This window comes from Neurospora tetraspora, assembly GCF_033439725.1.
Source record: "Neurospora tetraspora strain CBS 560.94 chromosome Unknown B0H65scaffold_4, whole genome shotgun sequence".
Lineage (NCBI taxonomy): Eukaryota > Fungi > Ascomycota > Sordariomycetes > Sordariales > Sordariaceae > Neurospora > Neurospora tetraspora.
The window spans coordinates 219981-232034 of NW_026944386.1; the positions used below are offsets into that span (position 1 = coordinate 219981).

The 12054-nt window shown below is 53.6% G+C and overlaps 3 protein-coding genes across 3 annotated transcripts; 1 reads left to right on the top strand and 2 right to left on the bottom strand.

Moving 5' to 3' along the window:
• Positions 1–631: 631 nt before the first annotated feature.
• Positions 632–4109, bottom strand: B0H65DRAFT_463904 (uncharacterized protein). Its single transcript, XM_062826733.1, has 4 exons — positions 3620–4109; positions 2627–2907; positions 1445–2579; positions 632–1087 (listed from the first exon to the last, which is right to left on the bottom strand). Exons 1-4 carry the CDS (start codon positions 3822–3824, stop codon positions 897–899), a joined length of 1812 nt encoding a protein of 603 aa, XP_062681215.1. The 5' UTR covers positions 3825–4109; the 3' UTR covers positions 632–896.
• A 698-nt stretch (positions 4110–4807) lies between these two features.
• Positions 4808–7840, bottom strand: B0H65DRAFT_572776 (kinase-like domain-containing protein; the record flags this gene model as incomplete). Its single annotated transcript, XM_062830520.1, has 2 exons — positions 4808–5475; positions 5561–7840. 2 exons carry the CDS (start codon positions 7838–7840, stop codon positions 5035–5037), a joined length of 2721 nt encoding a protein of 906 aa, XP_062681216.1. The 3' UTR covers positions 4808–5034.
• Positions 7841–9535: 1695 nt separating this feature from the next.
• Positions 9536–10911, top strand: B0H65DRAFT_508477 (uncharacterized protein; the record flags this gene model as incomplete). The annotated part of the gene is made up of 2 exons (XM_062828226.1): positions 9536–10201; positions 10249–10911. The coding sequence occupies 2 exons, from the start codon at positions 9536–9538 to the stop codon at positions 10909–10911; spliced, it is 1329 nt and encodes a 442-aa protein (XP_062681217.1).
• Between the last annotated feature and the right edge of the window lie 1143 nt (positions 10912–12054).

Consider the following 12054-nt stretch of genomic DNA (forward strand, 5'->3'; position numbering starts at 1 on the left):
ACTATGTATGTATGTATGTATGTATGTACCCCCAACGCAAAATCTTCAATCCCCGTCACTCGTCATCACCCCAATGACCCTTCTCCGTTTTACCAACTTGCTCGCACAATACCTATCTCCTTCACCTCCACCCCACTATTCTATTCATCAAAAATCCATAAGTAGATGTACAGTCCAATGCTGGTTTGTTTGTTAGCTTGGTACTCTTGGTATATTGGACGATATCCATCCCGAATTGTCCTAAACCTCACAAAGATAAAATGAATGGCTAGGTACCTACGGATCGGAAAGGCATCAACAAGATTCAATATGGCATATCAAATTTCCAAAGAAGCATATGCAAAGTAAGATAGATCACGCTTTTGGTTATGGGACGAAACGGATCAATTAGATATATAAACGCCTAGGAAAGTTGGTTGACCAGAGGTCTCGAGTTAACAAACAAACCAGTATTGGACTGTACTAACCTAAGCCACCTATGGTTCGTGATGATGAACCAACCAACCCTTGGCCCTTGCATTGAAAGCACGAATTATGCCCCCCCGAGAAGGTGCCCGAGAAGGTGAGCACATCACCTATCACATCACCGGACAGGACAGCCCATTCCCAAAAATAAAAACGAACCACTTCTCTCTTCTGTACTGTCTACCATACATACATACTTGTATCTACTGTTGGATCGTAAACCTAATATAGATGCGCTACTTAACCTGACAATTCTGTCCGTCCGAACTATTCTTTCTACACTCACAAACAAACCAAACCAAACCGAACCAAACCACACCTTTATAAAGACCCAGCAGCCAGGTATCGACATCGCTTTGTTACTTACTTTCTTTCATACGCCATTTCCGCCGCTCAGGGGCTAAGCTAAGCTAAGCTAAGCTAAGCTACCCTTACTCTTTTTTCCCTTTCCCTCCATTGTCTCTTCTGTCTTGTCCGCTCCGTCGTCCCGTCTCCGTCTCCGTCTCATACCCGACGACTTTAAGAAGTCCCAAGACTACTACTACTGACTGCCCTGGGAACGAACCTGAAGGTAACGAGACAACGTTCTCCACTTTCTCCCTCTGCTGCACTCCTAACACTGGTACGTATACATGTAATTTTTGGTCCTTTTTTGATCAAAGGTGGTGTTTGGTTGTTCATTTTCAATCATCCTAGTAGTATTCCTATTCCTATTCTCACTCTTCTCATCCTTCTTCTTCTTCTTCTTCTTCTTCTGCTCACCCTCACCCTTCTTCCCGTCCTCCTCATCCTTTTCTTCTTCCATTCTAACTAGCCTCCTCCATCCAGCTTCTGCTCTAACCTCATTTCCTCTTTCATTCCCCCCTCTCATCCCCCTTATCCTTGCCCCTATTTATCTCCATGTCCCCACCGTCCCGCGCCTAGCGATGCCCTACAGCAAAACCTTGCTTACTCAAAAGCACATTAACACTCTCCCTAGCATTGCTCGTATCCCAAACACTCCCCTTCCCACCCCTCCTCCACTCATCTCCCACCGGATCTTCCACCGCCGCTCCGGCCCTCGTCGCCTCGCCCATAATCACCTCCAGATCCCGCTTCTGGCTCGACAACCAGTTCTTGACGAAGCCGACGGGGTCGGTGGCCATAGACGTCAGGAACGTGTGTTTAGCCTTGGAGTCGCCGACGGCTTGGATGAGGACTGCCAGGGACTCGTCCAGCTGATGGATTTCGCGGAGAGTTTGAGCGTAGGAGGGGTTGTGGATGAAGGGCACCAAGTGCTTCGAGCGCAGGGGGTCGTCGACGGAGACACGGATGTCGTAGATTGTCGGTTTGGGAGCGTCCAGCGCAGAATGGAACTCCTGGTCCACACGGATGGTATAAGGCAGCTTGATGGGCGGCAACGGTCTCAAGTGGGGGGTGACGTATTCGTTCAGCTGGGGAATGTGTCCCGACTCTCTCCCGATCAACTTCTGTAGCAGTTCGTCGCACCGAAAGTTGCGCTTCTCGTCGTCTTCTTGCAGCTTCATCAGCTTAATGTACTCGAACAAGCCGGCGACGGCTTCCTGGCGCGTGGCCTCGCTCATGTCGATCACGTCCGACAGCTCGGGTGAGAGCTCGTAGCGCTCCGGGTCTTCGTGGCGGTAGAGGTTGATGGTGATGTTAACATTCTCGTCCCCGTGGCGCTTGAAGGTCAGCTCGTCGAAGTCGGCCGAGGCGGGAAGGTTGGAGCCGGCGGGCGTGCGCTCGGGTTTCTTCCATTCTATCGAGGTGGTGTCGACGGGGAGACGGCCCGAGGCGGTGGGCTGGTCGAAGTCGACTGTGAGGGCTTTGAAGAAGTGCGAGAAGCGGTAGCGCTGGCCGGGCTTAGCGGGGACGGGTTTCGCTCCAGACTTTGTTGCTGTCTTGGCGTTGTCTTCGGTTGTATCCATCTTGTCCCCATCCTCCTCATCCTTTGTGGTCTCGTCTTCGTCGTCGAGTAATCGGCCTTCGATCTTGACGCGGTATGTGGATTCGAGGTTGGAGGGGAAGTCGAAGCTGTCGACGTTGAAGTTGTTATTTTGCCAGTACTGGTCTTCGACGGTGTTGGTGATCCAAACGCGGAGTGTCTTGTACCGCTGTTGAGTGTCAGTCATGCTTTGGTCCCTGAAGAACAGGTACACACCTTTGCATTCCTGCTGACCGAGTCCACAATATCCAACCTCTTGCGACTCATGGTAGCATCCAGCCGCCGCTCGAAATCGCGTAGCTTCTTGTAAGCAATAGCGACATCGCCCTCGCCGACCAAAGTCTCCTCGACGCCATCGGGCAGGGTCTTGTCGGTAGGTTTGCGACTCCGGAGCTTGGCCAGGTGGTTGACGGCCTCGCGACGGTGTGATTCTTGTTGGATTTGCGCCTGGGTCATGGGCAGTTGGTGGTGAGCAGGACCGGCCGACATCATGGGCCCTGTGAAGAGAGAAGAAAGACCGGAGAGGTTAGTTAAATGTGTATATGTGTGATATGATCCAGATTTGTGGAAAATGCGCCCGGCGGCGAGATGGACGGAGGGTCAGAGTTCGGACAAGCCAAGGGTCGTCGGTTGGGTGTAGAGTAAAAAAATATCCAACTGGGAACAGTGATCCAAGAAAGAAAGTGGCAAAGAAGTGCGGTACACAAGTTTGTTGTCAATGTTTCCTTGTGTTCAAGATGCAGGCAGGAGCGTGGGGTTTCTCGCTTGCAGCATGTATGTTGGATGTTTCGCTCTCGAACTAATCTTTCGTTCCGTTCCCTTAGCTCGTCGCGAAACCACGTTCTCGTTCGACCGCGGCCGACGGGGTAGGCTCGGGCGGGACCCGCGACAGGACGGCGGGCGGGACCACAACTTGTTGAAGTGAGTGTCCAGGCACAACACGACGGGACCCGGACCCAGTCGTCGCCCACTCGCTCGCCCCCCCATCCAAGAGAGTCAACCATCGACAGGTCCCCGTTCCCCGACGTTTGGAACTAGTCGCGGTGGAGCAATCTGCAAAAAGCGGAGATCTTGACGTTTATCCCACGTTTAATGCATCATGTCGTCTTTCCATCCTCAATGTTTACCTTTTCCCCTTCTTCCCCGGAAAGGGCAAAATGACACTGACGACGAAATGAAAACAACGAACAGAAAAGAAAAAAAACTCACCAATCCCCCCTCTCCTCGGTTGTGGGACATGATGCTGTCCTCCTCTCGGTCCTCCCGGCCCTGGATGATGACCACCCGCTGCCTGCGGAGGCAAAGGGACCTGTGTGTGTTGTTGCGGCGGTCCTTGCGGCAGTCCAACTTGATGGTGACCCGGTGGTTGTTGTGCATGTGGTCCTGGTGCATATCCACGGTATTGGGGCTGCATCTTGTCTGTCTGTGACTCTTCTGCTGTCTTGTCTTCTGTTTTCTGTGATACCAAATTCAACTTGCTATCACTTCTCCCAGTTTTCTGTAATACGTGTTCGTATTATTTCGCAGATTCGGTGCTTCTGTTTTTCGTTGTATGGATCGCTTCGCATTCGAATACGGGGGGTTCTTGGTTCAAGGGAAGCGCGTCGATCGCGTCGTTCGTTCTTACTTTAGCTGCGTGCGTGCGGGCGGGCGGGCTGTCGCAGTCGCAGTCCAGCAAGCAATTGATTGAATGATGGAGGTTCAGAGTTGGGGGTGGAGCCAGAAATTGTTAAGGCGTCCAGTGCGTGCGGCCAAAAGGTACATCCAACAAGTACCGCATCCACAGGGAGACTGGCATGTCACGTCTTGGCATAGTGCTAAGGTCATGTGACACCCCTGAGAGATACCACTTATTCTGATTCTGCTGTGTTGTATTATAGTATGAAAAAAAGGGCAAACTTGGCTTAAAAACGCTACTCGTCAGGACTGCGCTATCAAAAGAGGCATGATTAAAATGTAGTAATACTAGACTAGCAGCTGTAACAAAAGCTACTTGTATGTACCATAGATATGTACGTTTGTGTGCCCCCATGAAACCCTCCACCAATTCCACCCAGTGCTCTTTTGTTTTTGTTGTATGTATGCTTTTCCCCTCCGTCCTCTGCCAGCTTGCTGCCTGCTTCCTTCCATGGTTGTTAAGCTTCGCTTGTAGAGTTGTAAGCAGCTAAACAAACCCCTTTAACAGAAAAAAAAAGGGTCAAGAATTACTGAACCGATGGAGAAGCAAAGAACCGCAGAGGCAAAAAAAGAACACATGTGTATATACGCTGTTGTGCGAATGCAGTTCGTTATCCATGCCATGCCATCTCCCCTCTGTTTCTCTTCGCTGATCAAGAAAATGTTCAACCTGTGACTGTGGCAGACAAGCTTGGGCTTCAACACCAACAGGGGCCATCTTTTTGAAAAAAACTGATTTCCCCATCCGCCTCTCCGCACGCCCCTGAACGCTGTCCGCCATTCCGCAGTCCTCAAAAAAAAACAGCCGAATCGCAATGCCTTTCATCCAATGTTTTGTTTTGTTGCATGTACAAGGTGTGAACAGTATTAGAATTTCGTACCTTCTCCATCTTTCGCTACCTTGGCCGTCATCCACCTCTTCTTCCAACAAAGGTCAACAACAACCTTCAAAAAGCAGCCCCCAACCCATTCTTCGACTGCCTCCGACTAAACCGATGGCGCTTAACACTGCTGCTATCATCCAGGCTCGCCTGACTCTTAGTCAGCTGATTGCGGCCCGATCGATCACTGATGCTGTATCCTCCCTCTCCGCCACTGTAGTTTCCATGTCCCCTTCCATTATGATGATGCCCACCTCCCCCGATATTCACCATCGAACTCGCCGGGCTGGACGACATGGATATGTCTCCAAAGTTGTCGTTGGAACCTACCAGGTTTTGGGAAAGCGCCAGGTCCTTGGCCCGCTCCAGCGACTCGATCCACTCGTCTACCGTGTACTTGCTGCTGTTGCCGCCTTCGCTTCCTGCTCCTTCTGATGACTTGTCGGATTTGTCTTTTTGTTGTTTTTCCGAGGACTTGGGTTCTTCAAAGGTGTAGTGTACGCCGCCCTGGATTTGGGGTGTCCTTGAACATTAGCATCAATATCGATATCACCTGATGAATATCCCGTAGAGGGGGCTGGCAGTTACTCACCGTGTCGACACACCAAACCGGCTGGCCCTTGGCGTCGATTTGTGTTTTCCATGTGCAATCCGAAGCCAGCAGCGAAATCTCCTGCTTCGCCCGCTTCTCCTCGCCGCCGGCCGGTGCAAACACGATGCGGCCGCTCGAGGTGACCATGACGAGACGCTGTCTCTTCTTGGTAGTGCTGCCGCCAAAGAAGCGAGCCAGCTTCTTATGCCCGTCTCCGCCTTCCTTGCCGTGTGGGCTGTGCGGTATCGGCGACGACACGACCATCAGGTCGCCCAGCTTGAGGATGCGCTCGTTGTTTTTTGTCAGGACGGGTGACCAGTCAAGATCCAGTTGCGTAGGAGGCGGTAGTTCGGTGATGATCCTAGGAGGTCGGTTGACGTTGTTATTGGCCGGCCCCCCTTGAGTGGTGGTGCCTCTTGTTGAGCTTGGGTTGCCCATGGGCATAGGGTGATTATGATTCGAGTTCGACCCACCTCCGCCCAAGTGCATCATTTGCGGTTGCTGCTCCTGGGATCCCGGCACGTAAGGCCTCAACCGCGGTGCCTTCATCCTCCACAGCTCCTTGCCAAACGGATGTCCGGCAAAGAACTCGTGCTTCTTGATGTGCTCGACTGTGAAGCGCTGAGCAGGATCCAGCACGAGACATCGTTCCACCAAGTCACGCGCCGCGGGTGGGAAACCGGGCGGGAATTCGTACTCGAGTTTAACGATCTTCTGGAAGGTTAGATACTCGGTTCCTGCCTTAAAGGGCGGCCGACCGGCGAGGAGTTGGTAAACGATGCACCCAAAGGCCCATATGTCGCTAGCTGTGCTGGCTGACTTTTCCGTAAGGAGCTCTGGGCTCACGTATTCAGCGGTACCGACGAACGATGCCGCTCGCTCGTCATCCTCGCCACTCTGCCCCGGTGTCTCCTCTGGTGGTCTGGGATCTCGAGGGTCTCGCAGTAGCTTGGCAGTACCAAAGTCTGTGATCTTGACGTGCATCTGTTCGTCCAGGAGCACGTTCTCGGGCTTCAGATCACGGTGGATAACACCTCTCGAATGCATGTAGTCGATAGCGTCCAATATTTGAGCGCCATAGAACCTTGTGCATTCCACGTCGAACGTCCCCGTCTTCTTAAGCACGCCCAGCAGCTCTCCGCCAGTACATAGATCGAGGACGTAATACAGAGAAGTCTCGTCCTGGAACGTGTAATACAAGCGGACGATACCGGGGTGCTCCGTAAGTCGGTTCAGGGTGTTCTTCTCGATGTTGACGTATTTAATCTTCTTCTCCTTGATGATGTGCTTCTTCTCTAGGACCTTGACGGCGTACTCTCTGAGGGTTTGGCGATCGGTCGCAAGGTAAACCGTGCTATAGGAGCCCTCTCCCAATATCCTCCCAAAGGTGAAGTCGCGCACTCCTTTCTTGACCGGCTTCATCGTCACCCTCCCGTCGGCATCCACCTCTCTCCTAACGCCGACTGCCGCACCCCTGTCTTTCCATTCCTCGCTGCTGGTGGAGAGCATGGGTGGTACTTCTCCCAGCCGCGATTCTGACGTATAGGTGCCCGGCGCGGCTACAGGGATACCCGGGATCTGAGAATATCCGCCTCCAACCCCGCGCGAGCTCCTCCTAGGAGGCAACGCGCCGTTAGGATCGACGCCCATGGGAGGACCGGGACCGGGCCGGCCTTGGTGGTATGATCGACTCGGCTCTCGTGTAGGGGCACCAGGGGGCGCACGCCTAGAGTCGCTCCTCGAAATAGTCGGCACACCGTATAAAGAACTCCGGGAAGTGTCGGTTGTGATTTCGTTCCTTAGCTCGTTCCGTAGGTCCCCATACGCATTCCCGTGTCCATGTCCGTGGTATGCTCCCCGCTGCGGATCGACCTCCATTGACTGTAGTGCCCCTCCGGTATTAGGTCTCGAGTTTGGTGGCCGATTCCCATTTCCTGCTTGCAACTGTTGACTAGTCGGAGGATATCCGCGGGCGTTGAGGTTGTCTTGGGCGTTCTTGAGGATCGCGGCGGCGGATTCGTATGTATGGGGCGGGCGCTGCGGGAGCTGCGGGGGGTCTTGAGGGGTAACCTGGCGTTCTAGGTCCAACGGCGTCCGCTGAGAAGGAGGCTGTGCAGGCTGAGAAGTCGTCTGAGGAGCATTGGTCGTCGTATCCTGATGACTCAACAAGACATCGGGGGTTGTCTGTTCGTTCTCTGCCGAATTGACCGAGTCGTCATCGTCGAGGTTGGCGATTCGTAAGCCGCCAAGCGCTTGGGACAGGCTGAAGTCTCCGTTCATTTTGTTAAGGGGCGACGCCGCCAAGCGAAGGATGGGCTGAGTACAGTACTATGGCGACGGTCGTATGGAAACCAAGCTATGAACCACCAGGGCTATGCATCAAGCATATAGCTGCTGGTGGAGTGTAGAGTCGTGGCTGAAGGGGCGAGGAGGGTCAACTGTCGGTCCGATCGAAGCGGTCGATGGCTCGGGGTAAGGAGATGCTGAAGAGATGGTATGTATGTTGTATGTTGGAAGGATGAAATGCGTTGGATTCTAAAACGCTGCTTGTCAGATTACCAGTTCGGGTGTTGCGTGTTGGGCATTGGAACAGGAGGCAGTGGCAGTCTGGTCGACGAGTGATCCAATGGACCAGGAGATGAGGAAGCTCCAATCAACCTCCTGGGTAACCGAACGGGGAGCAGGGGGGGAGGTTCGGCACGGGGGACCGCGATGGTGGTTATTCTCTGCGCTGGCCAAGCTGATGCAAGGCCACGACTGCGGGTTGCGGTGCGGGCAGTGCGGTGCGTGTTGCGGTGATTTTAAAGATGGATGAAAGCCAAAGTTCTAGGTATACACGGTACGTACCGTTTGTGTGCCTGTGTCTGGGACTGTCTGGGACCGCCGGTGATGGTCGGGGATAGAAGTCGGTGAGGGTTTCTTCAGGTTCCTGCCAGTCCAGCTGCAAGTGCAAGAGGGAAACAACTGAAAGTGTCGAATCAATCGAATCAAGTTCAAGTGGTAGGTTCCCGCTAGCGAGGTACGACAAATACAGTGTCTTGAGGTTATTATTTCAGGCGGCCAGACGGCTCCGCCAATGGAAATCCACTCTTGCCGGCGTCACTCTCCGGCGACTCTTAGCATCGACCCTCTTCTTTCTAAAAGGGATGCGAGATGCTCATGCGCAGAAAACATGCAAGGAAGACGTTACCGGCCACTTGGAAAGGTAGGTTATGGAAAAAGGTGATTGTCGGTTATCTCGGTACTGCTTTTTTTAATCAACGCTTCGGCCACGGTACGAAATTAGCATTGGACTCTTCAGTCTAAATGTTAAAGAAACCGTGCTTTTTTACCAGCTCCTGCGTTAGCTGCCGCTTCGACATGCACAATACTGAATTGTTAGTGCGTGGTTTGCTTAGCAGACTTGCCAACTCTACTGTACCATATCCCCGCCTCCCTCGTCTCGTGTAGAGATGCTGACAAACCTCAAAGGATGGACTGACTGTTCTCGTGCAACTTCTCGTTTTTTATAGACTTACACTACAACAGTTTTGGCCTCCAGCTTCCACGTTCTTCATGTTCCGTCCAGGCTTGAGCTTGGGGGCGAAACCGTCGAGTCTTGAACATGAATGGCTTGTTGAATGCTCTCTTGCTACTACGACTATGGCTAGGTCGTTTGTCACAATGACCGGAAGTCGTCAGGACCTTCCTCAGCTTTGTCCCCTTGGCGATTGCCTTATGGAGAAGGACGGTTCGCGGGACCATGCCGACTGACTTCTTTCGTGCTTACTTCCCAAAACACTATCAGTGACACTTCTTGTCAGGAAAGAGCCGGACAGGTCCAGGACGGCAAGATGACGTTTGGACCAGTAAAGACGAGCCTTCAACGTCCTTCTCATAACCTCCAACCTAGGTAGATTCCTTTCAAAATTTGTGTACTCTTTTTTGTTTCTTTGACGACAACGACCTCATCAGGTACACCCAGCACCACCCATCATGCTACGTCTCCGACCTACCGTCCTCGCCTTAACAATGGCAGAGGTGCAAGAAGTCGAAGACCGTCGCAGGGGCTACCGCCGGGTCAGCAGCAAGAGAAAATGGTCCTTTCGTACACACGCGTCTGAAAACGCTACGTCGGTAGCCTCATCCCCATCGTTGCCCGACTACAGCGACAGTGATGAGGAGACAGACATCCCCGATCATGACAGTGCAGAACAACCTGTCCAGCTCCCCGTTTTACCAGCCCGCTTCCCTGAAGAGCAGACCGAATTGATCCCCACTGCCCGGCCGCCGTGCCCCAATGCCTCCTGTGACCAGCGTAACTGCGAGCAGTCTGTTGATGGTGCTGGAGATGAGCGTGATGTTGACCAGCAGCCCCAAGCTAGCTCGTCTCAAAGCCAGCTGCCTATTAGAACGCCAAGGCCCGGCCCAAGAATTGGGAGCAGCCTTCGTTCACCAGCCCAAAGCTCGGTTGGCCAGACGGCTGCTGCGAGCCAGGAAACGACACCACGGACTGAGACGTCGTCTGCTCGCCGTAGTAACAGAGGCGGTGCCCGTTCTTTCGAGCAATTCGAACTCTCGTTCCAGAATCTGACCATCAGGACCCGGACGGCCACTCCCTCCTCTGCAGCAAAACCTGACTCCGCATCTCGCCCCGGTGAGGTAAGTAGATACCATGACTTTATGGATATCCGTTCAGCTTGACTAAGGGTCATTGCCAGGGCACGACCCCGAATGCTACCCCGGGCTCCCGTACCACCTCAGCCTCGCACACCCCGTCCGCCTTTGTCCGTTTTACCAGAAGCATGACTGCCACTCTTCCCCGTCACGGTAGCTCGCCCTCTGAACGCTTAGAGCGTCTTGCCAGCAGCAGAACCCGTACCCCGGCTGCCGCCTCGCCCACCAGCGTCAGCACCAGCAGCACCCGCCCTGCACCGGTCATCGAATCCCCAACGACACCATCTCGCCAGCCCGTAACGACGCCCAGACCGCCCGCTACCACTCCCGCTAGGACCCCCGCAACGTTTCGGGTCTATAATGACTCCCTTCCCGCGTCCTCGCAGCCTAGGACACCGCAGAACTTGCCCGAAGCAAGGCATCAGAGTCGACTACTCCGACAAGGGGCGTATACGGTTCCTGCCGGTTGGCGGACATCATTCTCGCAGGAGCAGAGGACGCCGACGACTAGTCGGGCGCAGAGGCGATTGAGACATGGGGGCAGAAGAGAGCCAAGTCCGCAGGGACTGAGGACGCCCGGGATGGTGGGATTGTATGGAGGGACGGAGAATCATACGGATGATGGGGTTGTGTTTGTTGATGTCAGGGCGGAGGGGGTTGATGAGCCGGAGGAGGCGCCGCTGGCGCATTTGTGAAGGGGAAGCTTGAAGAGGGTGAAATGAGATGTGATGAAGAGACTCTGGTGGCTCTAGTATGATGAAAGAAGTTGAGCTTGTTGGCTTATAGAATGCAGCACTTAAGTCTAGGGGTCTAAGATGAAGAATGAGGTAATGGCTTGGCGGTCATGGTGATGGCATTGTTATCAAAGAGACTCACAGGACAGTCCGCCAGTCGTTGGAACTGCCTTTTCAACCGAAGCTGTGTCGTTGTTAGGTAGATTGTTTGTCGTTGCTGGATACAATAAAAATACACTTATTTAATAAGGGATCATCATGGCAAACTCCACAACCTGCGTGATCGTCGAGCCAGCAGTCCTGACATGGCTCGCTCTTCAGGGTTCTGTCTCCATTTTGTTACGTCGTGTGAAGCAAATTGGGCAACCAAGGCGGTGCACTCGCGCGAGTGAGGCTGGTTGGTGATGGAGGGTGATGGATATAAATGAATGGATTGGGACATGATTTGCGGGAAAGGGCTGTGTGTTTCGAGTCAAGTCGAGCCGAGCCGCCCAGTCGTATGAGATCTGGCGGGAGGGGACAGGATGGAGGGACGAAGATGGGAGGGATGGACAGACTGACAGAGAGGAGCGAGGGGAGGGGGAGGGGGAGCTCTCAGTCAGGTTCGGTGACACGACACAACTTGCACAACTCGGTTATGTGTTGCACAATTGGGGACCTTATCAGGCGGTCTGGGGTACGAAGATACCTGCGAGAATAGTGCACGAACAAACTCTGAAGATGGCGTCTGCTCGGCAGGCAAGTGGTCAGCTGACCGGGAACTGCATTTCGGGAAGGGGTGGGCAAATGCAGCTGGAGGGCGTCGAAAAACGGACGCAGGGGTGCAAGATTTCCGCAAGCAAAACGGAAAGTGCGAAAGTGGGGAAGCCCGCAAGGAGTGGAGCCATTCACCGGACACGGAATTCAGTCGGTTTGATGGAATCTGCCGCCCGGCCTCACCGGGGAAGAAAGCGAGACGGCTCTGACAGTGCACGAGCCATCTTGGTTCCTTCTCAACGGCGGCACAGGACCAGGCTCGGTGACATTTTGGATTTCTGAGAAGAGTCGCGTTCCGAGTGGAGACGGCCAACGCGGGCTTGGCTCCTCCAAAAAAAAGCGAGGCGG

What these genes read in the sequence shown, in the direction of transcription:
- B0H65DRAFT_463904 (XM_062826733.1), bottom strand. Translation starts at nt 3,824, where the DNA reads ATGCAGCCCCAATACCGTGGATATGCACCAGGACCACATGCACAACAA. An exon ending in ACCGAGGAGAGGGGGGATTG is followed by an intron (nt 2,908 to 3,619) that starts GTGAGTTTTTTT and finishes CTCTCTTCACAG; the next exon opens with GGCCCATGATGTCGGCCGGT. An exon ending in CGGTCAGCAGGAATGCAAAG is followed by an intron (nt 2,580 to 2,626) that starts GTGTGTACCTGT and finishes GACACTCAACAG; the next exon opens with CGGTACAAGACACTCCGCGT.